The sequence below is a fragment of the Rana temporaria genome, chromosome 8, assembly GCF_905171775.1.
Source record: "Rana temporaria chromosome 8, aRanTem1.1, whole genome shotgun sequence".
In the NCBI taxonomy this organism is placed as follows: domain Eukaryota; kingdom Metazoa; phylum Chordata; class Amphibia; order Anura; family Ranidae; genus Rana; species Rana temporaria.
In genome coordinates, this window is record NC_053496.1 from 122,145,875 (window position 1) to 122,173,794 (window position 27,920).

General features: G+C 40.8%; 1 protein-coding gene across 19 annotated transcripts in view; it reads left to right on the forward strand.

The window, feature by feature from the left end:
• Window positions 1-27,920, forward strand: part of KCNMA1 (potassium calcium-activated channel subfamily M alpha 1) — an 856,444-nt gene that overhangs the window by 576,884 nt on the left and 251,640 nt on the right. For 5 of the 19 annotated variants that reach the window (XM_040320629.1, XM_040320641.1, XM_040320630.1 and 2 more), the window contains one exon: window positions 11,744-11,911. The exons of the other annotated variants lie outside the window; for them this stretch is intronic. In XM_040320629.1, coding sequence (XP_040176563.1) covers window positions 11,744-11,911 — 168 coding nt within the window. The remainder of the gene's footprint in view (window positions 1-11,743; window positions 11,912-27,920) is intronic. 19 annotated transcript variants of the gene reach the window in all.

Genomic DNA, 27,920 nt, shown 5'->3' on the forward strand with positions numbered 1-27,920 from the left:
TTCTGTTCTTTATAAAAAGCTTCCAATTTCTAAAAACAAATTCTGGGCCTCATTTATTAAAAGCTTTCTTAAGATACAGTGACCAGTTAGATTTCAGGGATTCTGATTTTGATTTCAGGGAGTATATTTTTCACTTGGCTTAGTAAATCTCTAATCACTTCAATCATTTAATTCATTTTAAAAGATTTTTGTTTTTCGAATTATTTGTATACGATTGGGTGTTTAGAATGAATGTAGGTTTACCTGGCAAAGTGAATGTTATACAGGGTGCATATATATATATATATGTATATATATATATATATATATATATATATATATATATATATATATATATATATATATATATATATATATATAAATTGTATGTTAAAAACAGTTAACCTTGGGGTATGTGCTGCGAACTTTGCCTACATGCTCCTTTTCTAGACATGCTGCTGTATTTTAAGTCCAACAAAATCATTCTGTGAGAAGGGTGCAGTTTTTGTGTCCACACACAAATTTGTACACAGTGACATATGTAATGTGTCATGTAGTAGTGTGGTAACCTATTGTTTTGTTTCACTAAAGTTCTGTGTATTTAATATACCTGTTCATGTAAATGTATTGTGTTTATAGGTGTGTTTGTTACATTAGTTTGTATACCGTGATTTAACTATTATTGAATATTCCTTGCCAGAAAGGGAATTGTATAAGGGAAAATACAATGAACCTCTGTCAGTGGGGCTGATTTACTAAATTACCTAAGTATAATGAAGTGAGGTGAAATAACTTAAAGTGGATGTAAACCCTCCATACACCCAGTGAAGTGAACAGCCTCAGATGATACACAAGGATGAACCAAATCTCCCTACATAAGTCTTACATGTGTATCTGCTGTCTTCACATTTTATATACTGTTTAGAAAGTTCAGATTGCGTTAGGAAATGTTCTCTTCCTGTTTAACACAGAGTGTGATGTCTGGGCATACAGCCAGGATAGCCAACATTGCTGATTGGGGGAAAGGCACACACCCCCTCTCATCATAGGCATATGTTTTGTAACAGGGCCAGCTCCCTGCTTATAGCAACCTCACCTGACAGAAATTTCAGGCTGCTTTTATCTGATGTGTCGGAGAATTTGTCAGTAGTTATCAGGCTGATAACAGAGGAATGGTTCAGGAGAGAACTACAGGACTTGGCTCTTTGAAGAGAGATAACAAAATACTGTAGATATATGTGCCCAGATCAAATTTCATGAATTGGGTTTACATCCACTTTAAGTTACTTAAAGTGATATTAAACCAAAAATGTTATATATTGCAGCTTAACAACTTTTAAATGTGTTGGCCGCATTGGTTTCCCCTTTTTTTCTTAATGCTCTTTGCCTTTTTTTCCCATGGTGATCTGGCCAGTAACACACCTTCTGTTCTATACAGACACCACTCTGGATGATGGAGCACAGGGGGCAGATTTGGACAGAAGCTGTTTTTTTTCTGTACTAGCAGATTTAAATACAGTAACAAATTGAAGCCAAGATCCAGATAATACTTTATAATCAGTTACAGCAAGCATTTTTTTTTCCTTTTTGGATAAAGGTTTTACATAATTAAAAGCTGATAATTTTAACCACTTCAGCCCCGGACCATTTGGCTGGCCAAAGACCAGGCCACCTTTTGCGATTCGGCACTGCGTCGCTTTAACTGACAATTGCGTGGTCGTGCGACATGGCTCCCAAACAAAATTGGTGTCCTTTTTTTTTTCCACAAATAGAGCTTTCTGTTGGTGGTATTTGATCACCTCTGCGGTTTTTATTTTTTACGCTATAAACAAAGATATTGTAAATTTTGAAAAAAAATCAGTATTTTTTACTTTTTGCTATAATATCCCCCCAAATATATATATATAAAAATGTTTCCTCAGTTTAGGCCGATATGTATTCTTCTACATATTTTTGGTAAAAAAAAAATCACAATAAGCGTTTTGGTTTGCGCAAAAGTTATAGCCTATAGGGGATAGTTTTATGGCCTTTTTATTTTATGGGACCATTGGCATTTTTACAGCGAACAGTGCTATAAAAATGCATTGGTTACTGTAAAAATGTCACTGGCAGGGAAGAGGTTAACACTAGGGGGCAATCAAGGGGTTAAATATGTTTCCTAAAGTGTGTTCTAACTGAAGGGGGGACTGACTAGGGGAAATGACAGATCACTGTTCATACTTTGTATGAACATACGATCAGTCATTTCTCCCCCTGAAAAAACAGCTCCTGGATCTCGCTCTGTCACGAGCTATTGCGGGTGCCCGGTAGTCATCGCGCCCGCCGGGGACTCGCATTGGCACCGGGGGGAAACAGACTTGCTGGCTAGATCACTAGGGAAAATGGAAGAATGAAACCCTAAATAAGAAAACACATACAACGGTCACACCTAAGAATTGGTAAGCTGCAAAAAATGATTTGCTTTTGGGTTTAATGCTGCTCTAAAGTGGAAGTTCAGTCAAAGTCTGAACTAAAGCTGGATGCACACTACACCATTGTCTTTAGATTTACTAAAACCATATAATATGAGGACAAACCTTAACAATTTCAATTTGCATGCAATCAGGCAGGCCCTTGCACTACATGGTTTTGGTAAATTTAAAGGAAATCAAACAGCAAAAGTTATATAGTGTGTATCCAGCTTAAGGCTAAAGCTACTCCAACCCCCAAGTTAAGGCTATTCTATCTACCATGTGAAAGAAAAGATGCCTATACTTACCTATTCTGATGCTGCTCCAGTCCGGCCACATGATCTCTTCCACAGCAGAGATCTCGTTGGCGTGTTCAATGACGGTGTGGTGATGTCACCCATAGGCTTACTATGGGACCTCTGTTGTCGGCTGCCCTTCCCCTCCACTGGAGCTGGCATTGAGACCTGATCAGGTGACTTTACCAGAGCAGCTTCAGAATAGATAAGTATAGACATCTTTTCTTTCACAAAGTAGAATAGTCTTAGAATGGGGGTGGTAGTTGCTATAGCCTTAGTTAGATTTTGACTGAACTTTGACTTTAATTGTAAGAAGATGTGTTAACTTCAAACATCCAAACGTATGGAACAAAGCTTTGTTTTTTCCTGCACGTGATTGAAGGTGTGAAATGAACACCGGCTCACTTAAAGGGTATGTTAATTTTAACAATGAACTTCTCTTATGTTCTCCGTTATGGGCGGCTGAATATACCATTGAAAGTTTGTTGCTATAATCTGTTTGACAAGTACAAAACATAGCTGTTGGTTTTGGCCGAAATCTTGTGAGCTGATACCTGCCCATGTTTACAGCCTGTGCACAGGCAGGGGTTTTGGAGATGAGGAGAGATCTGTATTCTTTGCAATACATCAGAAATGAACTAGGCAGGGCTGACAACACATGCTTTGGAATTCAAAACCAAGAATACACTGTGTTGTCATGTCAAAGAGGACGGTAGAAGCACACTATTTTTGACACATCAACAGTTATTACTTTTTTGGATTTGAAGTATTTTTAAAGGGAAAAACACAGAGAAAGTGTGTGTGTGTTGTAGAGATGTATATACATTTTTTCCCTGAAGCCCTGTACACACGGCCTGGGAATACCATCAGGAAAAGACGTTGGCTTTTCTGACGCGATTCCTGGCGAGCTTGCCGTGCATACAGACGGCCATTCAAAAGAACCGCCGTTCTTTTGAATGGCAAGAGCGCAGTGACGTCATCGACTACAAAGAGCTAGCGCTCGTCACATTCAATGACGTCGTCGCCATCTTGCTACACCCCACACTAAACTTGTATGCTACCGTGTATGCATGAACTCTTATCGAGCATGCGTCGGTTTCCAATGTAACAGGTAAGCATACAGATGACCGGTTTTCTCATCAGGAAACACTCTGCTGGGAATCCCGATGGGAAAATGGAGAGCAGGTTCTCTCTTTTTCCCGGGCTGTTTTTCTGTCGGGACAACTGCTAGGGAGCATACAAATGGCCGGGATTCCCGGCCAAATGCTCTCCTGGCAGTTTTCCTGCCGGATAAAACGATTGTGTGTACGAGGCTTGAGATTTAAGCTCTGTTTACAGTGTTCAAAACCAGGCTCAGTTTTACATGACTTCATCTCACTTCATTGCACTTAATACCTTTGTAAATCAGGCCCAAACTCTGAAGAAAGAACTGTCTTAGACTGGATAAGTGGCTCATAGTAGTTAAAGCAATTCCCTTTTTAGTACTTGCATGTAAAGTTAAAAGAAACCTGTACTGACAAAATACATAATCTATTGCTGATCTCTTTATGAAAATACTTTATGCTGGTCTTTCTCCAACTTCATCAGTTTGAGATTAGGACAGTGAAGTGGTTGTAAAGGCTGAAGGATTTTGCCATGCATTCTCTGTATATAGGTAACAAACCTTATTTTGTCAGATACCCCCTGGTCCCTCAAATACTTACCTGAGATGGATCTCAATCCGGTGCTGCTCTCTCTTTCCCTTCTCACTGCTGCAATCAATCAAATACAGCAACAAGGGAGTGGGGGTGGCAAGCCGCACTGTGTGTGTCAATGGACACATAGAGCACATGTGCAAACCATAGGAATCGGCTTCCTATGGTAGCACGCAGAGAAGTAGTCAGGAGCGCCAATGGGGGAACTCCAGAAGAGGAAGATCAGGGCTGCTCTGTGCAAAGCCATTGCCCAGAGCAGGTACGTATGACACATTTGTTATTTACCAAAAAAAAATTGCATATTTCACTGTCAGCGACATTAAAACTAATGAAGCCACTGGGTCAGCATGTCAGCCAGGGGACCAATGTTTTCAGAAGAAGAGGTCAGAAATAGTAGTCTCAATAATTGCTTACCTACAAACTTCCTTTTAAAGCATGTATTAAATGTGTCGCATGAGCTGTTTGACTGAAGCAGTTCTTTCTAGAGAAAGATCAATAATTGTTACATATATAGTACAGTACACTAACCAAAGAACATCATTTGTTTAGGCAGGTTAGCTCTTTATCTGTGTAAACATCAGTCCTTTATATGTTTCATCTGTTTTGCATTACATATGCCAAGAGCTGCAGTTGACTGTAAATACAGCCTTCTAGTTATAAGTTAATTTGGTATCCTGAAATATACTGGTTGAAGTAAGGAAGTGGTTCAGTGGGAGATGACTGTATGTATATCATAGACCGGTTCATTAGTATTCCATAAATATGATTGTGTATATGCCACCATAATATGGGCTAAACAAACAATACAGTACCCTATAATAAACATTAATTGCCTCAGCAACTGAATATACAGAATGTATCACTGTTTACAAGCATTTGCCAAAAAATAATACAATAAACATTAAAAAGCAGTGAGTAAATGAGATAATTCTACAGTATAGTTGTATAAATCAATACACCTGTGGATTTTTCTGTACTCGGAATGTTGAGGGGTTTGTTATCTAGAGATGATCATTGGCACACCTCTAGAACACCAAGAAAAATAAATGACTATGTTGTGATTTTTAAAAATTTAAATGGCACTCATTAGAATTTGTACCTGAAAAATGTGCTAAAATATCTAAGGCGAAATTTCATTCCTATGCACTTTAGTGTGAAGTGTTACCATCCTTGCTACATCTCTGGTGCAGTTTCCAGGACGTATATCTTATATATGGTTGAATGATGGGGCATGTAGTAAGCACATATAATGCACACTGTATTGAAATCGCAGAGGTGTAAAGTTAGCTTATGTGTTTATATTTCAGTACGTCTAAAGGTACATACTTTTTTATTAGGCTAATCATTAGCATTTTAAACAGTGACAAATGTCAGCTAAGAAGTTTAGCAGTAATACAGCCAAGAGGCATTTCTGAGGCCAGCAGTGACAATGTGACATCTCTGTGACTGGTGTCCTATTTTGCTGCTTTTTTGTGTTGTTTGTGTTCTGTGATTACGTGACCTGTAATTTTGTTGCTCTGTAATCTGTTTGCATTGGAGAACAATGTGCCTTTCTCTGCTTTTGGCCTTTTATTTCTGAGCCGTGTTTTTATTAAGTAACCCCAGCTTTCTATTGAGCTATTTTTAATGCCTTTCATGAAGATTGTGTGCAATTGTGATGTCAGTGTAGTAACGTTGTCAATGTTTCTGTATGGGTGGGTGTCTCTATACTCTTTGTGTATGTGTCTGTTTTATGGCGTCCCTAAAGTGATTGTTGTGTTTCAAAGCCTTTCTAGAACAGTGCAATTGTGGGAGTGGTGGGGTGGTACTTGGCCCTTCATTGCCATCACTGTACCTGCAGAATCTGCATATGTTTGGGGCCTTTCTGCAATTTAAAATGAAACTTTTTTTGAAAAAAACCTTTGATGCCAGTAAAGGCTTCTCTTTCAAACATTTCCATTCTAGTCCCACATTTGTACTGAGTATCTCCAGCCTTTTACAGAATCTTTCTAGAAATGTTTATTTGTTGACGTGTTAAACAGATTTCATTATATACAATATCATTTTTTTTGGGTGTCTGCATTTTACTAGTCTAGTTATTCTTACACTGACGGCTCATTTGTTGAAGGAAAACTGCAACCAGTCAGCACTTTTCTTTCATCGTTCCACCTTACATAAAACAGTGTTTCTTAACATGTATTCCTAGGGGCACTTTTGGTGTTCCAATAAATGTCAGTATTAGAGTTTAAATAGTCTGGTAAATAAAACATGTATACAAATCGATTGGTTAATGGACTGGTTTGTATATTCTAGCAGCTTATAAAGATTAATTGGAAAAAATTGGTATAATGAAATAATTATGGGGGATAATGTCACAAACAGTGAGAGGGCCACTTCACACTAGGAATCACATAGGAACACGCTGAGTTTTCCTGCGTGATTCACATGCGGATCAATGTGGTGCGATTTGAGCCCATTCACTTTCAATGGGCTCAAATCACACTTTATAACTCCAAAAGTAGTGCATGCACTACTTTCAGAAACGCATTGCAACTGGATTGTATGGTACTTCTGTGCCATGCGAATCCAGTTTAGGCAAACTCATGTTTTGGGTGTCAGTAACTCAACTGCAGTCACATCCACTGCAGATCGCAATGGCACTGCAATTTGAACACTGCATTCTGGTGTGAATGGGTCTTGATATTTGATAAATAATGCTACAAAAAAAAGGCTACTTACTACAACAATGTTGAGAAACACTGCCCTAAATTGATGAAAGGTTGCATCTGGTTACTGCTGGTTTATGAGCTATTCACAACATTATTGTTCTCTGTATCAAACAAAGCTGGTAATGCTTTTACAATTATGTTATCGCTTGTAAGGATTACTTTGCGAGAGCTGCAAAAATGTACTTAAATTTCATACTAGTGTCATGTGGCATGGGAAAATTCTAATGTGCCCACTATGCTCTGGAATGTGTGTGTGTGTGTGTGTATATATGTATGTGTATATATATATATGTATGTGTATATATATATATATATATATATATATATATATATATATATATATACAGCATACATATGCAGTGTAGATGTGTGTATGTACAGTATAAATATTTTTCAGCACCACTATTTTTCAGTTTTTATTGGAATTTAAGCAGTTTAGGTCCTGTGAATAGTCTGAAATAGTATAAGGATAAGCAGTAAACAGACCGTTTGCCAGAGGTAAAAAAAATACATTAGGTTACCAGAAACAGAAAATGTGTGTTTTGAAGTTAGATCCTTTAATAGTCTAGATCTTTCCTTTAGAGAAATTGTAAATAAAGCTAAGATTTCAGTGAGTACAGTTGCCTGACAGACCCAAAGCCACAACAGAATCAGAAGACAAGTTCCTCAGAGCCAAAAACTTCATGGGGCAACAGCTTCAGCACACCTTTACAGTGGTCAAAGTAATCAAGTCTCACCTTCAAATGTGAAGGCCTTCCAGGTTGAATGACAGAAAGCCATTGCTAAACTGGAAACAAATAGTTTTTTCATGGCCAAGCACCATCGCGAATACCAGTGGATTACTGAAGCCTGAAAGATGGTCTTATGGACAGCTGAATCAAATTTTTTAAATGTTTGGTTCCTCACAGAGGATTTTTCTACCATTTCAGGTAGGCAAAAAATGGTTCCCAAAACCATGAAATCGTCCCAAAACCAAAAGGCCTAATGCAATGTTTAGCAATGCCATGCAATCCCTTCTCATCTACTTTGTCAGTGTCCAGACTATGTTAGTATTGAATGTGCAACATCTACATATATCAACACAGTTTTGAAACACTAAACTGAAATGCCCAAATAGCTGTAAGGCTACTTTGGTTATAAATGGCTCATGTAATGTGAAGGTAACCCCAGAACCAGTGGACCAGGATGTTTATGGCAGGAAAACATAATTGAAAGACATTATTTTCTGGAAAAAGACGTTATGCCTAGCACTCTGCAATTTTATGAGGGTTAGATCTGCCACAGAGTGAATTTGCATTACAGTTCCTGCTAGAAGATCTTGCATTAAAGAACTTTCAAGGTGTCCTGCAGTGGTAATAATAACCTCTGATTGCTTCTGATCACCAAGGGATCAGAAGATAGACTGTAACTTTATGACGACTTGGATCAAGGTACTTGCCTGCATTATGACAATGACCCATCTGCTGAAGGATGTCCATGAGTGTGGTAGAATTGTATGAAAAATGTGAATTGGACACAAACGACTTGGGTTGTGAGGACACCAGAGTAAAGGGGTTTCAACGTGTGTGTGCCTTAGTTTTCTCTTGCTATATTATGAGTCCCAGCCAAGATACAGGACTTAGATGTTTCTGCCAATCTGTGCTCTTTTATTGAGATTTTTCTGTAATATTCATTCAAATAAAATCAACAATAGGAATATAAACAAATGTCATTATAAATAGACCTTTGCTTATTTTAGCACTTTATTATTCTTATTTTTAGAGCTGTAGCAGATTAACATAATCGGAAAGGGATAAAACATAAGTTATTTTAGTCAGAACTAACTTAGAATAAAAGAAGAAGATGGTAGGCTTTAAATCATAAAAAAAAAAAAAAAAAATCCTGAAATGGTCAATTCAACCTTCAGACTTAAAGTGGTTGTAAACCCCTAAAAAAAAAAAACCTGCAAGACAAAGACATAATAAACTAATATGCATAGCATATTAGCTCATTATGTATTATGTATTACTTGCCTCATTATGTATTATGTATTACTTGTATTACTTAGCCTAAGATCGAAGCCCCCGCAGTAGCCCTCGACCTCCCCCCCCCCTCCGGCCACGGACATCTCTCCCGGAGCTTACTTTTGGGTATCGCGGCTTCGGCGCTGTGATTGGCCGGAGCCGAGATGTCACTCCCTCCCATGCGCGCGGGAGCCGCCGGTAATGGCACATCTAGCTGAAGCAACGGCACGATGTGCCATCGCTTCAGTGCGCATGTGTCGATCACTTTGGCACATGCAGACACAGGGGGATATCTCCTAAACTGTGCAGGTTTAGGAGATATCCAGGGTAGCTACAGGTAAGCCTTAATATAGGCTTACCTGTAGCATAAAGTTACAAAAATGGGATTACATCCACTTTAAATCCCATCAAACTGGTTTGGGATGAACTGTACTGAAGGATGGAAACTGAACAACCTACAAGTGAGAACGCATGTGTACAGGCCCGGATTTCCCACAAGGCCACCAAGGCCAGGCCTCGGGGCGGCAGCGGCATTGAGTCCCCCGACGGCCAGAACATACAGTTAAGGGTGGTAAGTTGCTTTCTAGCAGGACTAAATGTAGTGTGGGGGAATCCGCTCGCTCCTCAACAAGTGATTGTGGTGATGTCGCCAAAATCACTTTCAAAAATGTGTGCTGCCGTCCGTCCTCCCCTCTCTCCCCCACATACCTCTCTCTGCTGGCTCTGTCTTCGGGACTCCATCTTCCCCCCGGCCGCCGAGTCTGTCTCCTGTCCCTGCCGCCAATGTACACAGTGAGAGGGGTGAGCTGTGCTCTTCCCATCTCAGCTGTGACAGGAGTTCTAGCACAGTGCTAGGACTCTTGTTTTGGAGGTGACATGGTCAATAAAGAGAATCTGTCACCTCCAATTGCTATCACACAGTGAATTGTTTTCTCCTGTGTGATAGCAATAAAGTTAAGTGAAAAAAAATTGATTAAAACATATATATATATATATATATATATATATATATATATATATATATATATATATATATATATATATATAAAGAAATGATTAAATTAATAAAAAAAAATTATTAAAAATGTAAAGAATAAGAAAAATAATAAGAAAATTATACAAAAAAAATAATTAAATGACACGCTACAAAAAAAAAGTGATAGAAAAGTAAAAAAGAAACAAAAAATATTTGAAATAGCCGTGCCGCCCCTGCCATCCGGTTGTCATTCTCTGTTGATTTGGGGGGGGGATTATGGTTTGGTTGGTGGGGAGGGGATACATTGCGGAACCTGGCCTTGGGGCGGCAGGGAGAGTAAATCCGGCCCTGCATGTGTAGCAACATATGCAATGGTGTTGAGAAAAAAACAATCTAATCAGTAAGTTTTCCATTGTACAAAGATGGCTGTGTTGATTAGTTCGAACTCTAGTTTTTATCTTAAATTTTTCATATGTACTGATTACACTAAACTGAGTAAATGTCAATAAAAACTGGAAAAATGGGAATATTTTAAAACTTTTGACCACTAGTGTGTATGTATGTATGTATGTATGTATGTACAGTATATATGTGTGTATGTGAAACTTCCCACATGTTATCTACTATGGAATGCATTAGTAACCACATAGTGATGAGGCTGGAGATACTCACATTTTGATCTTTTGCTGCAAACCTGCATGGAAACTTGACATTTTAGATACTATATGGCATGCATGAGAACTTGCTGCATGCTACCTTTCATTTTGCTTTTGTTTATGTAGTAAATATATTTGGTTAGTATTGCAGTTCATCTTTTCTGTACATCTGTATTTGAATTACAGAGAACCTATCAACCCTTAAAACGTGCATGAATACACGTTTGAAAATAGGTGCAGATTCCATTTCCATTTCATACCCTGTTAGGCCACTCTCTGCAGTCCTCTTAGAAATGCCAGCCACTCAGAACTTATCTGCCTTAATGAAGCATGGAATTTTACATGTCCCAAGTCTGTAGTAAACAGCAAAATATGTTGCATGGTTTGTTTCTTGTTTGTAAATCTAAAATACTTATTGCTGATATACTGTATTTCTGTATGCATATGAAAATGCCAATCTATATTATTTTCATGTTGATTGAGTTTCCTAATAAAAGACATTGATTTCCCCCATCTCTAAGCACATTCAAAATATATATAAGAAATTCTTGCAAATAATGTCTTTGCATTCAGTGTTAGTTTTTCTAAGGGGCAAATAATACACACTGAAGTCAATGCATAGCAATTCTGGTAACAATAGTGGCTTTTAATAGACACTTCCAAAACCCACCTTGCAGTCCTGGTGGCCAGCCTTTCAGAGACTAGTTTTGTCCTTGACCTCTCCCCTTCATCCAAACTAATTACTGCTTATCTTAAACATTCCATCTCCTCAAAGCTGCCTTTGGAATCGTGCCCTGGCATATAATGCCTCTTGTCTTGAATAGTCAAAATATCCTGCTGTCCATAACTGCATTGAGCAACATCTTGTGTCAAACTATATATACATGAAAATATATATATATATATAAGTGTCTGTGTTTTTCTGTACCCTGCATTAATCTTCCACTCTTCCTCTCCCTTTCATTATAACCATGATTTTAGCCAAGATGTCCATCCGCAAGAGGCTGATGCAGGCATGTTGTTTGGGGTGCTCTGAAATAGACTGCTCTTGCATGTCAGGCACTTTACGTAGTAACATGGGGACCCTTGAACGAGCCTTCCCACTTTCTCCTGTCTCTGTTAATGATTTCTCCACCAATATTCGTGGCTGTAAGTTTAAACCATGCTGTTCCATGTATAGTGCTCTGTTTGTGCCTGTGTATGTACATGTAACATAGCCCATATATTGTGTTCTGTTCTGTGTATCCATTAACCTTGTAAATAGGTGAATATCTTTTTTTTGCAGCAATAAAACAATATTTTTACAGGCAAACAGATCCATTACATTACGATAGGTACTCTTGTATGGCCTTCAGAAGAACTAAGGAAAATAATGAATGTTCTTTATTTTTTTTGCTTTATTTATAAGGCTTTACAGTGTTTTATGCAAGTCTTTTAGTTTTTTTTTTTTTTTACTGATGGGTCAAGGTTATTATCCTAACTGGTTTGACCCTAAACATCAATATTACATTTTATTTTGTCACCATACATTTGTTTGATCAGATATTTTTTAAAGAATTATTTATATTTGTTTTTTTAATAGAATAGGAACGGGTCAGAACCTCTGCCCACATTTTATACACATATTTGTGCCTACTAGTGAGATTATCTTTTATTTCTTTATTGTCATGAGGATGAGACACACAAGGAAATCACTGAAGTAAAGCCATAGACGGCAACAGTAACACTTTTTTTTTGAAAAATTTAAGAGGTTTACAACCTCTATCAGGTATTTATTGCTGCACCACTGGAGACATTGCCCTCCTTGTGTGGTCATGAGGACAGAAAATGAAAGGTCATTTCTCCAAAAGGGATGCAGAAATACTATACCCCAGACTAAAAGTAGTTTATGACACTGATTAAATACCTCAAATGTTATTCGTATCAGAAACCCACTTTGCAAATGAATTGCCTACAACATTTTTAAAGCATCAATAAATCCTAAAGATATATATAATATATATACAGTATATATTTTGTGTATATACAGTATGTATATCTATATAGTAGTTTACGAGATTTTAGATAAGAAATAGTGTCTGTATTGGTTTTCTTTTTCAGACTTTTCTTTTTACCTGCTAATCCTGCAAATACCACACTTCCTGTCCCTTTGTGGCTATGCGCATTTCTCAATTGTATCTATGGAGGGAGCCATGGTTGTCCCACAGGCTGGATTTCAAACACGTCGGCCTTTGTTCATTTCCATTACATCTTAATTGGATAGAATTATTAGTTCCTAAAAGAAAGAGAATGCTTTTGCTATCTTTTCACCTCACAGGAAGTGACAAGAACACAGCAGTTCTGGCAAGAGTTTTTTTTTTTTTTTGTATTGACAAATGCTTGAAAAATACATCTAAATACAAGTCCACTGCAATATATTAAATTTTTGGTTTACATATTCAATATCTGTTCATCTATGTGTAATACTGTAGACACTAAAGTATAATATAATTTTAAATGTATACACTCTAGCTGCTTTCCCTTAATGTATACATTTATTGGAATATATTGTCACTCCTTAACATTGGACTTTTCTCTAAGATCTTAAGCAACTCTATATCTATTTACAAAGTGATGCATAAGAAGACACAGAGAACAGGTTACTCCACAGCTGTGTGATTAGGAGTTCTTTGTAAAACCTTAACTTCTGATTCATGATACAATTGTGGTCTTATTTCCTTAGCTATATGATGCAATATAGGCAGTAAAATAGAGCATTTACTAGTGTACACAAAAATAAACTGGATTTGCATGTTTTATGCCCCAATTTATTTAAAGTGGTTGTAAACCCTCTCAATCCCCAGTGAAGTGAGCACCCTTAGATCATGCACAGAGGAAACACATCCTCCTAGACAATATTTACTTGTTTATGTGCAGTTTTCTCTTCCCTACACCCCTTTTCAAAGGGCAGAAGTGTGTTAAAATCTTTCTTCATCTGTCAGGAGCACAGAGGAGGGGATAAAGAGCTGCAGCTAAAGTGTATGAGAGCTGATTGGAGGAAAAGCACACACCTCCCTCCACACAGCACACAGGAGCGAAGGAAGGATACATATTAGAAAAACTGTGTGCTGAGCTCCCTCCTCCATCACAAATTTATCTCATGTCAGGAAAACTTTTGAGACATGAGAAATGCTGATAACAGAGGAACAAAGAACCAGAGATAAATTACTCTTGGAGCTTTAGGGAGACATAAGTAAACACTACCGATATATGCTTGGTTCATATTTCATGACAACCACTTTAAGTCATTTTTGAAATCACAATAGCTAAACCTGAATTCACTGCAACATGTAAGCCAATATATTACTGTCTGAAGTAGTAATTTCAGATTCACTTTTTTTTTATTTCATTAAGTTGCAGTTGCAACCCATAAATGACTGCAACTTAAAATGGAACTTTAGTCAAAAAATTAGGTCCTTCTAGATCACTTCAGGCTAGCCCCTTTTGCCGGTATTTATGTACAACATTAAAATGAGTGCCTATACGGTTTTAAATACAGTGGTTCTCAGATTCAGTCCTCAAGTTCCCCCAACAGGCCATGTTTTGGGAACTTCCCTTAGATAAAATAGCTCTATCATTGATATTGATTTAAAGCAGCTGTGCAAAGTAAAGGAAAACCTGAAAACATGGCCTGTTTGGGGTACTTGAGGACTGAGGTTGAGGACCACTGCTGTAATACACTGTCTTACCCTGCGATGCACATACTCAGTTGCTCTCTGTTTTTATGCACTTTGCTGAATTTAAAGAGGCCAATCTACTAACAGCCTGTAGATTTATTGTTCAGGGGCTCTGGGCTTCAGCAAAATGACAGCCTCCACCAAGAAGAAACAGTACCAATGCTGGAGGCAATTTACAGCACACACTAATTTTGGTAGCATAATTTTTAATGTGCATGTAGGTTTCATGCTAAAGAAGATATTTTTATCACGTTGTTATGGGTAAAGTTCCATTTTAGCTCAAAAAATACTATTGATGAACTCAAGATACATCTTTAGCCTCGTACACACAATCGGATTTTCCGTGGACAAAGCCTCTGACTTTTGTCCGAAGTGCGTTGGCCATGACCTTGTATTGCATACAAACGGCAAATAATTGTTGGCCAACAAACATGAAACTACTTGTTTTTTCAGCTTTTTAGCACCACCATTTGGGCAACTTCTGTTAATGTTGTGTTATGGTGAGCATTCTTTCTGAGCATGCATTTTTGTACTTCGGATTTTTTTCCAACGACTTGTGTACACACGATTGGAAAATTCGACATCACACATTTGTTGTCGGAAAATTTTAAAGCATGCTATCCCACATTTGTTGTCAAAAATCCTTCAACAATTGTCTGATGGGGCATACAAACAGTCAGAATGTCGCTGACAACAGCCTGCCATCACACAATTCCTGTTGAAAAATCTGATCCTGTGTATGGGCCTTAAGATTCAGCTGAGCCGCCTTAGGCTATAAATGTACACTGCTGTTTTTTGTAAACTGCAGTGGAAGTAAGACAAGGGGTGTGAATAGTAGATTTTCAAATATGCAAGAGATGCACTGTTGGGCTACATATAAGCATGGTGGAATTGCTGAATCACAGGCATTGTATTAAAGTGGTTATAAACCTCTGAAACAAAAAGTGAACACCACATATCCTTCTATAATGTATACTAGCCTCAATCGAAAGCACATGTCAGAGATATAGTGAATGCAGGATCATGGGTTTAGTAACACTTTAATAAAATGGGTTTGGAGGTGTGGTTTAGATCTATTTTGATAAAAAAACATTCAGACATTTTATAATTGCTGTTCATAAGCATTGGCTGATGTGAACCATGCCTCACACAAAGGTGCTTTCTGAAGGCACATGGTCAAGAGTAGTTGATCTGCATCAGGCTGGAAAGGGATAAAAAGCAATCTCAAATTGTTTAGGCATCCATCAGTTGACAGGCAAATTGCCTATAAATAGAGACCGTTTAGTACAGTGGTTGCTCTTCCTAGAAGTGAGTGTCCAGCCAAGATGCCTCCCAAGTCACAAGAGAAGAATCCTCAATGAGATAAAGAACCCACACGTAGCAGCTAAAGGTTTGAAAACCTCACTCGAACTGGCAAACATCCCTGTTCATGAGCCTACCATGTGTAAGTCTTTGAATAGGCAGGGTGTCCATGACGGAACACCACAGAGAAAGCTGCTGCTCTCTGTAAAAAACATTGCTGCATGCCTAAACTTTGCCAAAGAGCACCCTGCCAAACTGGAGTGCTACTGAGAAAATGATTTCCAGAAGTATACTCGGCACTATATAAGGCGCAAAATGGTCACAGCTTACGGACATCAAATCATAATCCCAACAGTAAAGTATAGTGGAGGAAGCATCATGATTTGGCCTTGCTTCACTGCCTCTGGGCCTGTATCACTTGCCATCATCAAGGGGAAAATGAAATATAAATGTTACCAAAATATGCTACAGGGTAGAGTCAAGATGGCTGTCTTGCCCCTGAAGCTTAGTAGAAGTTGGGTGATGCAGCAGGACAATGACCCTAAGCACCAAAGTAAATCCACCATTGACTGGCTTCAGAAAAATAAAAATGTGCCTTTTGGAGTGGCTCAGTCAGCGGACCAGACCTTAATGACCTCAAGAGCTTCAGGCATCCTACAAATATGTCTGAGCTGAAGCAGTTTTGTAAAGAAGAATGGTCAAAAATTCCTTCTGAACATTGTGCAGTTCTGATCCAAAGCTATAGAAAGTGCTTGCTTGAAGTCATTGCTGCAAAGAGAGGTTTGGCCAGCTATCACCCCCAAGAGAGGTGAGAACTGTTTGTTGTCAGCTTATGCTGTCTATTGTTGGTCTATTGTGACTGATGAAGATCAGATCACGTTTTATGGCAAAAACCAGTCCATTCCAAGAGCTTCACATTTTTTATTGTACCTGGTGTGGCTGGTTAGAAATGAAGTACTTGCCTATTGGGCACCTTTACCCCCATTCCTGCCCAGGCCAGCTTTTAGCTCTGTCAAAATTTGAAGAATAATAAAATAAATACAATATTTTTTACTTTTTGCTATAATAAATATCCCCAAAAAATATAATAATTATTTTTTTTCCTCAGTTTAGGCCGATACGTATTCTTCTACATATTTTTGATTAAAAAAAAATCCCAATAAGCGTTTGGTTTGCGCAAAAGTTATAGCGTTTACAAAATAGGGCATAGTTTTATGGCATTTTTATTAATATTTTTTTTTTTTACTAGTAATGGCGGCGATCAGTGATTTTTTTACGTGACTGCGACATTATGGCAGACACATCGGACACTTTTGACACATTTTTGGGACCATTGTCATTTTCACAGCGAAAAGTGCTATAAAAATGCACTGTTACTGTGAAAATAGCAGTGAAAGGGGTTAACCACTAGGGGTTGCTAAAGGGGTTAAGTGTGTCCTATTGTGTGTTTCTTACTGTAGGGGGGCGTGGCTGGACGTGTGACGTCACTGATCATCGTTCCCTATGACAGGGAACAGATGATCAGTGACAAGCCACAGAGAAGAATGGGGAAGGTTTTTTTACACTCACCTCTCCCTGTTCTTCAGCTCCTGTGACCCGATCGCGGAATACCGGCGGCGATCGGGTCCCGCAGGCATGGTCACTGAGCTTTGGCCCGTGTCGCGAGCGCACCATCGGGGGCTTGCTCACGACCCATGGCTGGGTTCTTAAAGGGGACGTACATGTACGCTCTTGTGCCATTCTTTTGACGTATATCATCATGCGGCGATCCTTAAGTGGTTAAGGGAGGGGGCTCTTTTTTTTTTTCTTCCTTTCTCCCTCTTTCTTCCCTCTCTCTTCTTTTTATACCGAAAGGTGACTGAAGGGTGGGAGAGGAAAAAAGATGGAGGCGAGGGGGAAGGGATTGAGATGAAGAGGAATTCTATTTATCATAGCACTAATCGATGATTGAAGTGTTTTTTTTTAGGATTGCACAATATAAGACATTTAGAAGAGGTGAGGAAGTTTATGTTCAAATTGTAGAGGGAGAGGACAGCAGGAGGCATAGTAGCCAGAGTGTGCATACAATAATCAAGAAAGTGATATTAAACTAGAAAATGCATTCCCTGAGGAAAATGCGAGTGGGAATGCTGAATTGCTGAGCCCGCACCAAAGCCATTCACCATAACCACTACACTATCTTTAGGACACACAGCTCCTTTCTCTATCTGCAAAGTAGAGAGTATGCTGACTTCCTGGTCGCCCCTCCCCCCTCAAGAGGTTTCTCCTCCCCCAAGGTCAGTGAGGAGGAATATTGCACTGAGGTAGAAAGCTATTTATGGAAAGAAATTCCATTACAAACGCCTTTTAATTCACAGACCAATACATTAATTACGCCTCCAAACAAAACGTAATAAATCCACAACCGTACATGCGATCGATACAGCGACTTCACCGTTTGAAAGACGCGGCCCTTGTGAACGCATCGATATGAAATTTATGTTGATAAACTTAAAATTGTGGCCAAGCCAGCGATTTAGAAAAGAGCGTCTTTGTGTGTTTTGCAGGAAAATTTTTAAAATTTTTAACATGGACGGTCAATGAGAGTGGTTTTGTCACTCTTGTCTTTTAGAAGCTCCTGGAACTAAAAGTCAAATGCCTATCGCAAAACTGATCACATTGCCTGAAACCAGACAAGCATACCTACGTTTTGATATATAAATTGTGTATGACAAGTAGATCTTGTGGGCGTGAGAGCAATTTGTTCGCCCTTTTTTTAAAGATAATTTTTGTTTTCAAAGATCTCCACTCTAAAGGTCACATGACACACTCTAAACCTGCTCCATAGGATTACATTATAACCGATAAAAAAAATCACTAAACGTAAATTGCGTTTTCACAAAAACCGTATAAGATATCAATCTAAAAAGTCATGTTTGGATAGCTGAATATTTTGTGACCGCTTTAAAGTTTGTTTGGTGTCTGTAAGTGAAAGTATGAAGGAGCTGAAACTTTTGGCAGAACGTGTGTTTTGAAGCAGGAAAAAGGATGTTCTCATTGACTTCAATGTTAAAAAAAGTGTCTAAAAGCTTAATATTTTAAAAAGTATAAATAGTACAAAAAAACTTGAAGAAGTCCCATCGTTAGCTGAATGAGACGAACATTTTAAAAGTTAAATGGTCTCAATAGCTGAAAGTATGCAGAAGTTACGCAGAGCCAAAAAACGTACGGAATAAAATTAAAATTAAAATTAAGAAGAAGAACTAGAAAATGCATTCCCTGAGGAAAATGCGAGTGGGAATGCTGAATTGCTGAGCCCGCACCAAAGCCATTCACCATAACCACTACACTATCTTTAGGACACACAGCTCCTTTCTCTATCTGCAAAGTAGAGAGTATGCTGACTTCCTGGTCGCCCCTCCCCCCTCAAGAGGTTTCCCCTCCCCCAGGTCAGTGAGGAGGAATATTGCACTGAGGTAGAAAGCTATTTATGGAAAGAAATTCCATTACAAACGCCTTTTAATTCACAGACCAATACATTAATTACGCCTCCAAACAAAACGTAATAAATCCACAACCGTACATGCGATCGATACAGCGACTTCACCGTTTGAAAGACACGGCCCTTGTGAACGCATCGATATGAAATTTATGTTGATAAACTTAAAATTGTGGCCATGCCAGCGATTTAGAAAAGAGCGTCTTTGTGTGTTTTGCAGGAAAATTTTAAATTTTTTTAACATGGACGGTCAATGAGAGTGGTTTTGTCGCTCTTGTCCTTTAGAAGCTCCTGGAACTAAAACTAAAATACGTATCACAAAACTGATCACATTGCCTGAAACCAGACAAGCATACCTACGTTTTGATATATAAATTGTGTATGACAAGTAGATCTTGTGGGCGTGAGAGCAATTTGTTCGCCCTTTTTTTAAAGATAATTTTTGTTTTCAAAGATCTCCACTCTAAAGGTCACATGACACACTCTAAATCCCTTCCATAGGGTTACATTATAACCGATTCCATTTTCTGAAAAAATCGCTAAACGTAAATTGCGTTTTCACAAAAACCGTAAAAGATATCAATCTGAAAAGTCATGTTTGGATAGCTGAATATTTTGTGACCGCTTTAAAGTTTGTTTGGTGTCTGTAAGTGAAAGTATGAAGGAGCTGAAACTTTTGGCAGAACGTGTGTTTTGAAGCAGGAAAAAGGATGTTCTCATTGACTTCAATGTTAAAAAAAAGTGTCTAAAAGCTTAATATTTTAAAAAGTATAAATAGTACAAAAAAACTTGAAGAAGTCCCATCGTAAGCTGAATGAGACGAACATTTTAAAAGTTAAATGGTCTCAATAGCTGAAAGTATGCAGAAGTTACGCAGAGCCAAAAAACGTACGGAATAAAATTAAAATTAAAATTAAGAATAATAAAAAACGAATATCAATACTGGGAATGCTTATTAAAGCATTCCCACTAATAATAAAAAACGAATATCAATACTGGGAATGCTTATTAAAGCATTCCCACTAATTAGAGAGGGATAAGGAGGGATAGGGTGAAGTGGAAACAGAAGAAGTGGATTAGTAAGGATAGGAAGGTAATTATGGTAGAGCAAAAGGTTAGAAAGTAAAGGATAGGTTTTGGAAGGAAGATAAAGTGCTATCTGGTTATGTTTTCGTTATGTGTCATATCGGAGGCTATATAAGATACTTTTGTTGAGTAAATTAAATATTTAAACAAAAAAGGAGTAGGAACTGTAGAGGAATAAAAATATTCACAAACCAATTAAGAGCAGTTGGTAAACAGCCTAAAATGGTGACCCTATAAAAGGTTGCTGTGGTATCCTACTTATTATGGTACTTGGGAAGGGAGTCATGGATAAGGTGGAAAGTAAATTTATATGCTGAATGGAGTGAACTCTAATGACTATTTGTTCTCGAAGGAAATAATCTGACTTTCAGTTATACATAATAGTCAATGTTGCGGCCCCCCATGAAAGGTCAGATCACTTTACAATATGCCTTTTCGGTCGAAGGGTGATGGAATAACTACATATAATGAGCTAAAGAAAGATCCAGCCTGACGCTAGTGAACTGATGAATAAGATTTAATACCCTACCCCAAAAGATTCATAATGATTTTATCCATCTTGTGAGTACCTTTTTTATATTTATAGTTTTTATCAATAAAACATATTTCATGAAGGCATATGCTTGCTAGGACCTACTACAGCCATTTAACCCCTTAACGCCCACCGCACGACTATTTACGTCCGCAGAATGGCACGGACAGGCAGAAGGACGTATATATACGTCCTTGCCTTGTAGCGGGTGGGGGGTCCGATCGGGACCCCCTCCGCTGCGTGCGGCGGGCAGGTTCCCTCGGGGAGCGATCCGGGACGACGGCGCGGCTATTTGTTTATAGCAGCTCCGTCGCGATCGCTCCCCGAGGCTGAAGCACGGGGAGAGCTGTATGTAAACACGGCTTCCCCGTGCTTCACTGTGGCGGCGTATCGATCGAGTGATCCCTTTTATAAGGGAGACTCGATCGATGATGTCAGTCCTACAGCCACACCCCCCTACAGTTCTAAACACACACTAAGTGAACACTAACCCCTACAGCGCCCCCTGTGGTTAACTCCCAAACTGCAACTGTCACCAGGGAATGCAAAGCCAGGGAGTGTTAAAAGAAAACAGCCAAGGCCGAAACCTGGCCTAGTACTCAAGGCCAAATTATTTTCAACGCCCCTCTGAAGAAGTGTCACCGAAAAGAAACGTGGGTGAAACCCCATTGACTCACACCATGAAATGTACGCTTTCCACATCCGATAATATACTTTTGGTGGTATTTGATCATCTGTTTTTTTTTGCTATATAAACAAAAACATTTGGATTTTTGACTTGCGGTAAAATACGTTTCTCTGAGTTCATTGACAGACACAGCCTTCTTTATTCAGTATCATAGGGTTATATCGTCCCCTACAGGAGTAGGATACTAGGCAGGAAAAAGGCTTGGCTACACCCTTGGGCAGTTTTAGGTGATATAGGCCTTCAGTTATGTAACAAGCAGTATCAGAAGTATTAAAACTCCACAGAGGGGCAGGTGCTGTGTCTGTCAATGTACTCAGAGAAACCGATTTTATGATAAGTCAAAAATCCTATTTTCTCATAGGGATGTCCCAAAACAGTGCCAAATATGAGGAAAGGGGCAGCCAACAAAAAACAGGCCAACCAGACAACCTGTTACAAAAAATAATAAAAAACCTTCACAAGGGGAAAAAAAACCTAGACCGCTGCCTGCAGAACCTTGTGGCCAAAAGAAGCATCCGCAGATGCCAGCACATCCACCTTGTAAAATTTTATGAAAGTGTGCACCGATGACCAGGTAGCCGCCTTGCAAACCTGCATTACGGACACCTGATGACGGAAGGTCCGTGAGGCACTCGGCACCTGTGTCTAGTGGGCCTGAGTCACTGTCTGCCTGATCCATCTAGAAATGGTTGCCGGTTAAGCAGCTAGCCCCTTCTTTGGTCCGTCCGTAATCACGATCGGGTAGTCTGACTTACAAAAAGACTCAGTGGCCGCCAAATACACCCTGACCGCCCGTACCACATCTAAGGTGTGCAAGGCAAATAACCTTGGATGTTGCGACCGGGGACATAGAGAAGGCAACACGATGTCTTCATTTAAATGGAAATCAGAGACAACCTTTGCAAGGAAAGAAGGACAAGGACGAATCACCACCTTGTCCTTGTGAATCACCAGGTAGGGTGTGCAACAGGATCGCGCCGCAAACTGACACCCTGCGAGGTAATAGCCACCAAGAAGGCCACCTTCTGTGATAGTGTGAGCAGGGGAATTTCTACAGAGGCTAATGTAGAACCAAAAGTACAAGATTCAAGTCCCACGGTGGCAAGGGAGATCGCACTCCCTGAATGAAGGTACGCACCAAGGAATGCAAAGCCAGGGAGTGTTAAAAGAAAACGCCCCTCTGAAGAAGTGTCACCGAAAAGAAACGTGGGTGAAACCCCATTGACTCACACCATGAAATGTACGCTTTCCACATCCGATAATATACCTTCCGGGAAGTAGACTTTCTAGCTTTGCGTAGCATCGGAAAATCACTGACACAGATAAGCCCCTATCCTTCAACAACTGTCTTTCAATAGCCAAGCCGGCCATTAAAGCCAGCGACGGTAAAGCAGGGTGGAAGATTAGCCTTTGCGATAGCAGATCCTCCCTGAGAGGCAGCCTCCAGGGGGCGTCTGTGACCAGACACACCAGGTCAGCGTACCAGGGCCGATGAGGCTAGTCCGGGGCCACTGGAATGACCGAAATTCATTTGGCCTCGATCCTGCGCAACAGCCATGTCAGAAGCTTGAGGAGGAAAGGCGTAGATCAGATGATACTGGCCCCATCGAGCAACCAGAGCATCTGAGGCATCCGCCAGAGGGTCATGAGACCTGCCACGAAACCTCTGCAACTTTCTGTTGATTAGTTCCTGGATGCCATCAGATCTACCTCTGGAGATCCCCAGCGTAGACAGATCTGCTGAAATACCACCCGATGGAGTGACCATTACTTGACAAGTTAATCTGCCTGCCAGTTGTCCAGCCCTGGAATGTGAATGGCGGAGATGGCTGGGACGAAAGTCTCTGCCCACCGTAGAATGCTGGCTACTTCCAGGCCGGCAAACACACTCCTTTTTCCTCCATGGATGTTGACATGGGCCACCTCCATGGAATTGTCTGACTGTATCTGTATCAGGAGCTCCTGAAGTCGATCCATCCAATGATCCAGACAGAGTCTGATCGTCCGGAGCTGTTGATAGCCTGGATTCCTCCAGAGTCCAGTGACCCTGAGCCGAGCTCTGGGCCCAGGACTCCTCCCCATCAGGACAGATTGGTGACCACCATGCAGTACAGAGGGAGAAAGGATTTTTCCTGGGGAACAAAGCCACCAGATCAGGGACCCTTGACTCTGAAATCTGACTGTCTAGAGACATTTGTCCCATTTTAACAAGATCTCCCTTTGCAGGGGGTCTTGTATGGAACTGAGCAAATGGAATCGCCTCAAATGTAGACACCATCAGGCCCAGTACCCGCATGCAAGTCCACAGGGAGACCCACCTGCTGGACAGCAGCAAGCGAGATGCTGCCTGTAATTTAGGGAGTTTGTCCTGCGGAAGGACCACTCTCGCCCGACAGGAATCGGACCCAGATAAACCAATTTCCGAACTGGAATAAATACATACTTTTGGTAATTTATCAGCCTCCCAAAATCTGCCAGAGTCTGAACAGTGATCCCATGTTGCCCCTCAGGGCCCCTGAAGGTTGTCCATGTAGCCCAGAACAGCAATTCCCCGCTTGCACAGCAGCACCAGAACTGGGGCCAACACTTTGAAGACCCAAGGAGCGGAGGCGAGACCATAGGGTAACACCGCAAACTGATGATGCTCCTCTCCCACAGCAAAGCTGTGCTGTGCACAAATCAGAATGTGCAGGTAGGCTTCCTTGATGTCGATGGAGGCAAGAAAGTCCCCCTGCTGAAGAGATGTCACCACGGGGGAATGGACTCCATTCTGAACTTCCGCACCCACACATTTCGGTTCAGGGCCTTGAGGTCCAGAATCGGACATACCCTCTTTTTTGGGTATTGTAAATAGGTTTGAATAAAAGCCCTGGAAATGTTCCGACAACAGGCCTTGCACCGCGCTCCCGTAGGGCTAACAAGCGGTCAGGAGATAGATACAGATCAGATAGAAAAAATCTGCTTGGGGGACAAGTCTGGAACTCGATCTTGTAACCAGACAGAATCACTTTGTGGACTCGCTTGTCGCTTGTCAGAGAGGTCCACGGGCCCGGAAATCAGCGAAGACGTTTAGGGTGAGGGGGCCTCTTCATGCTGAAGGAGATTTATCTGGGGGTCTGGAGAAATCTGCTCTCGGTTTGCCCAGCCAGGGCCGCTTGGGACCTCCTGTTCTGTGTGCTGAGAAGGAAGGGCCACGCTTGCGACTTGGCTCCTTCCCTTTCTTTGACTGTGGAATAAAAATACTCTCCCTCCCCCTGTGACACTCTTAGTGATATCATCCAGAGTGTCCCCAAACAAATAATTGCCTTGAAAAGGCAGATCGACTAGGGTCTTTTTAGAGGCCTGGTCCGCAGTCCAACACTTCAGCCACAATACCCGTCGAAGCACTACCGCTGAAACAGCTTAGAAAGCAAGGGAACTGCATCCAAAGAGACATCACAGACAAACTGCAACCCCTGGACCAGTTGGTCCGCTTATTCTGTGAAGGCAGGAGAAAACTGGTGCCTTTCCAGGTTACCGTGCAACAGCTTCGCCCACTCGGTCAACGTTTGCGACACCAGAGCAATAGCCAAAACTGGCCGAAGGGCCTAAACCCGCAATAGAGAACATAGTGTGGCTCAGACTCTGCCTTCCTGTCACCCGGGTTTTTAAAGGACGGAGAGTCCTCCACCGGAATCATAGTGGTTTTGTTCAAGCGGGAAATCAGGGGATCCACCACAGGTGGAGTTGTCCATTTTTTGAGCAGACTCTCCTCAAAGGGATAACGCACAGCGAAACACTTTGGGATCACAATGGGGCGTTTTGGACGCTCCTAATCTTTATAGACAAACTTGTCAAAAAAGGAGGGATAAGAGAACACTATTGCCGCGCGAGGTGGCTTGTGAGTGGCAAAGGGGACCGGCGCCTCCACTGCAGCAGTGACTGTGTCCTCCATTTTTAAAGTTTCCCACACGGAAGCAATCCGGGCCAGAGGAATCATCCTCACTGTCCGAAAGAGTGCGGCCGCAGACCCCACAGGGTGGGCCCTGTCATTGCAGCTGAATCAGATTCAGGATCTGATAAGACAGATGAAGGCAGGGGACGCTTCTTGCTAGTCCGCCGCCAAACAGCCATCTCCACCCGGGACACAAAGGACTTCAAGGCCGCTGTCAATGTGTCAACGGATGACTGGGACCCAGAGGGACCTGCAACCTCTGACAGGAGGTCAGGTGGGGAAACCTTTCTTGTGACACTCCATAGGAGAGAAAAAAAAGAGTGCCCCACACCAAGAGTGACCACTACAATGGGACATTCCCCACACAGGTAGTGGTACCGGACCACCAGGACACCCCACAGCCTGCAGCAGAGAGAGGAGGGATCCCCCAGACTTGCCACCCCACCAACGTAGCGTTTGCTGCCTCAGATGTAGACCTGCACACATGGGGCGTCCAAGGGAGAAGAAAACACAGGAGTCCGCGCTAGGTTAAAAACACCTTCCTGGGCTAAACAGTAATTGACCGCCATTGCCTGAAGCAAAATATACCATATCATGGCTGCCGAGCTAGACCAACATGGCCTTCGGCCATAGGAAGTTATCAGGCACTAGGGAAAAGGACGCCGGCTATGGCAAAATGGCTGCCAACCAGGCTACTCGAGACTACCACAGATGCAGGAGAACTCTGTAGCCTCCCAGGATGAGAACGAGAGAGAGAGGATCCGGGCATCGGTCCCAGTGCCTTCTTCCCTGGTGCGCACCCCCAGCTTACCAGTACTCAACCCTGTCCCCCAGGATCCACTACAGGCATACTACCCCATATGGAGGGGAGAGAGGGAAAAGGCAGGTTACCAAGGGTCTTCCAGGGCAAGGAAAAGAGGGTGCAGGGGTAGAGGGGGCACGCGTCCGCAACAAAAAACCCCTAAGGGGAGAGGGGGACATTTACTTACCATGCCAGGACCAAGCGGGCACCACTCCAGACAGAACCTCCTCACCACCGAAGTAGGGGGGCTGTCGGCCATGAGGGATGCTGCGACTCGAGCTGAGACCCGGTCGTATGCGACCTCGCGAGACATTTAACTTGCAGGGCCAGTCCCTGCCCAGTGGAGCTATGTCACGGCCGATCTAGCGCGTAACTGCAGTTTGCACACGATCGCTGGCCAGACTGGGGTGACCACTGGATCGAATGTCCAGTCGGTCGCCCAGCCAGGCAGTTTTTTTTATTATATTTTCTACTTTTTGTTATAAACCGAATACAATAAAGTACATTGTAGTCATAGTCATTTAGGCCAAAAAGCATGCAGCCACATATCTTGGGTAAGAAAAATTTAATAAGCATATATTTATTAGTATTGGTTTGCGCGAAAGTTATAGTCCTACAAACTCGGTACATTTTCTGGAATTTACGCAGTTTTTAGTTTGTGACTGCCTATCTCATTTCTTGAGGTGCTAAAATGGCAGGGCAGTACAAAACTCCAAATTGCCCCATTTTGAAAAGTAGACACCCCAAGGAACTTGCTAAGAGGCATGTTGAGCCCATTATTTATTTTTTTTGTTTTTGTCGCAAGTGATTAATACATTACAAAACAAAAATATATTTTTACACAAAGTTGGCATTGAAATAATATATTGCTCAAATAGGCCATGGACGTATGTGAAATTACACCCCAAAATACATTATTCTGCTTCTCCTGAGTACGGGGCCTTAAACGAATCACCGCCTTCAGGCTTTCTAAGGGCGTACATTTTTGATTTCACTCCTCACTGCCTATCCCAGTTTCGGAGGCCATGAAATGCCAAGGTGGCACAAACCCCCCAAATGACCCAATTTTGGAAAACAGACACCCCAAGCTATTTGCTGAGAGGCATTGAAAGCAGTGCTTGGTGTAATTTCACATAATGCCCATGGCATGTTTGAGCAATATATCATTTAGTGATCACTTTGTGAAAAAAAAAATCCCCGAAACTTGTGGCAAAATATAAAATATTCCATGGATTCAACATGCCTAGCAGCAAATAGCTTGGGGTATTTTCTTTCCTAAAAGGGTCATTTGGGGGAGTTTTGAACTTTCCTGGTATTTTATGCAGAACATTAAAAGCTTATGCTACACCTCACACACTCTTCTAACCACTTGAAGACAAAGCCCTTTCTGACACTGTTTACATGAAAAAAAAAATGTTTTGCTAGAAAATTACTTTGAACCCCCAATCATTATATATATATTTTTTAAAGCAAAGGCCCTACAGATTAAAATGGTGGGTGTTGCAATTTTTTTTCACACATTATTTGCACAGTGGTTTTTCAAACGCAATTTTGGGGATTTGAATGCACTAAAGTGCACTACATTGTCCAAATGTTTGTTTAAATATAAAAGATGATCTA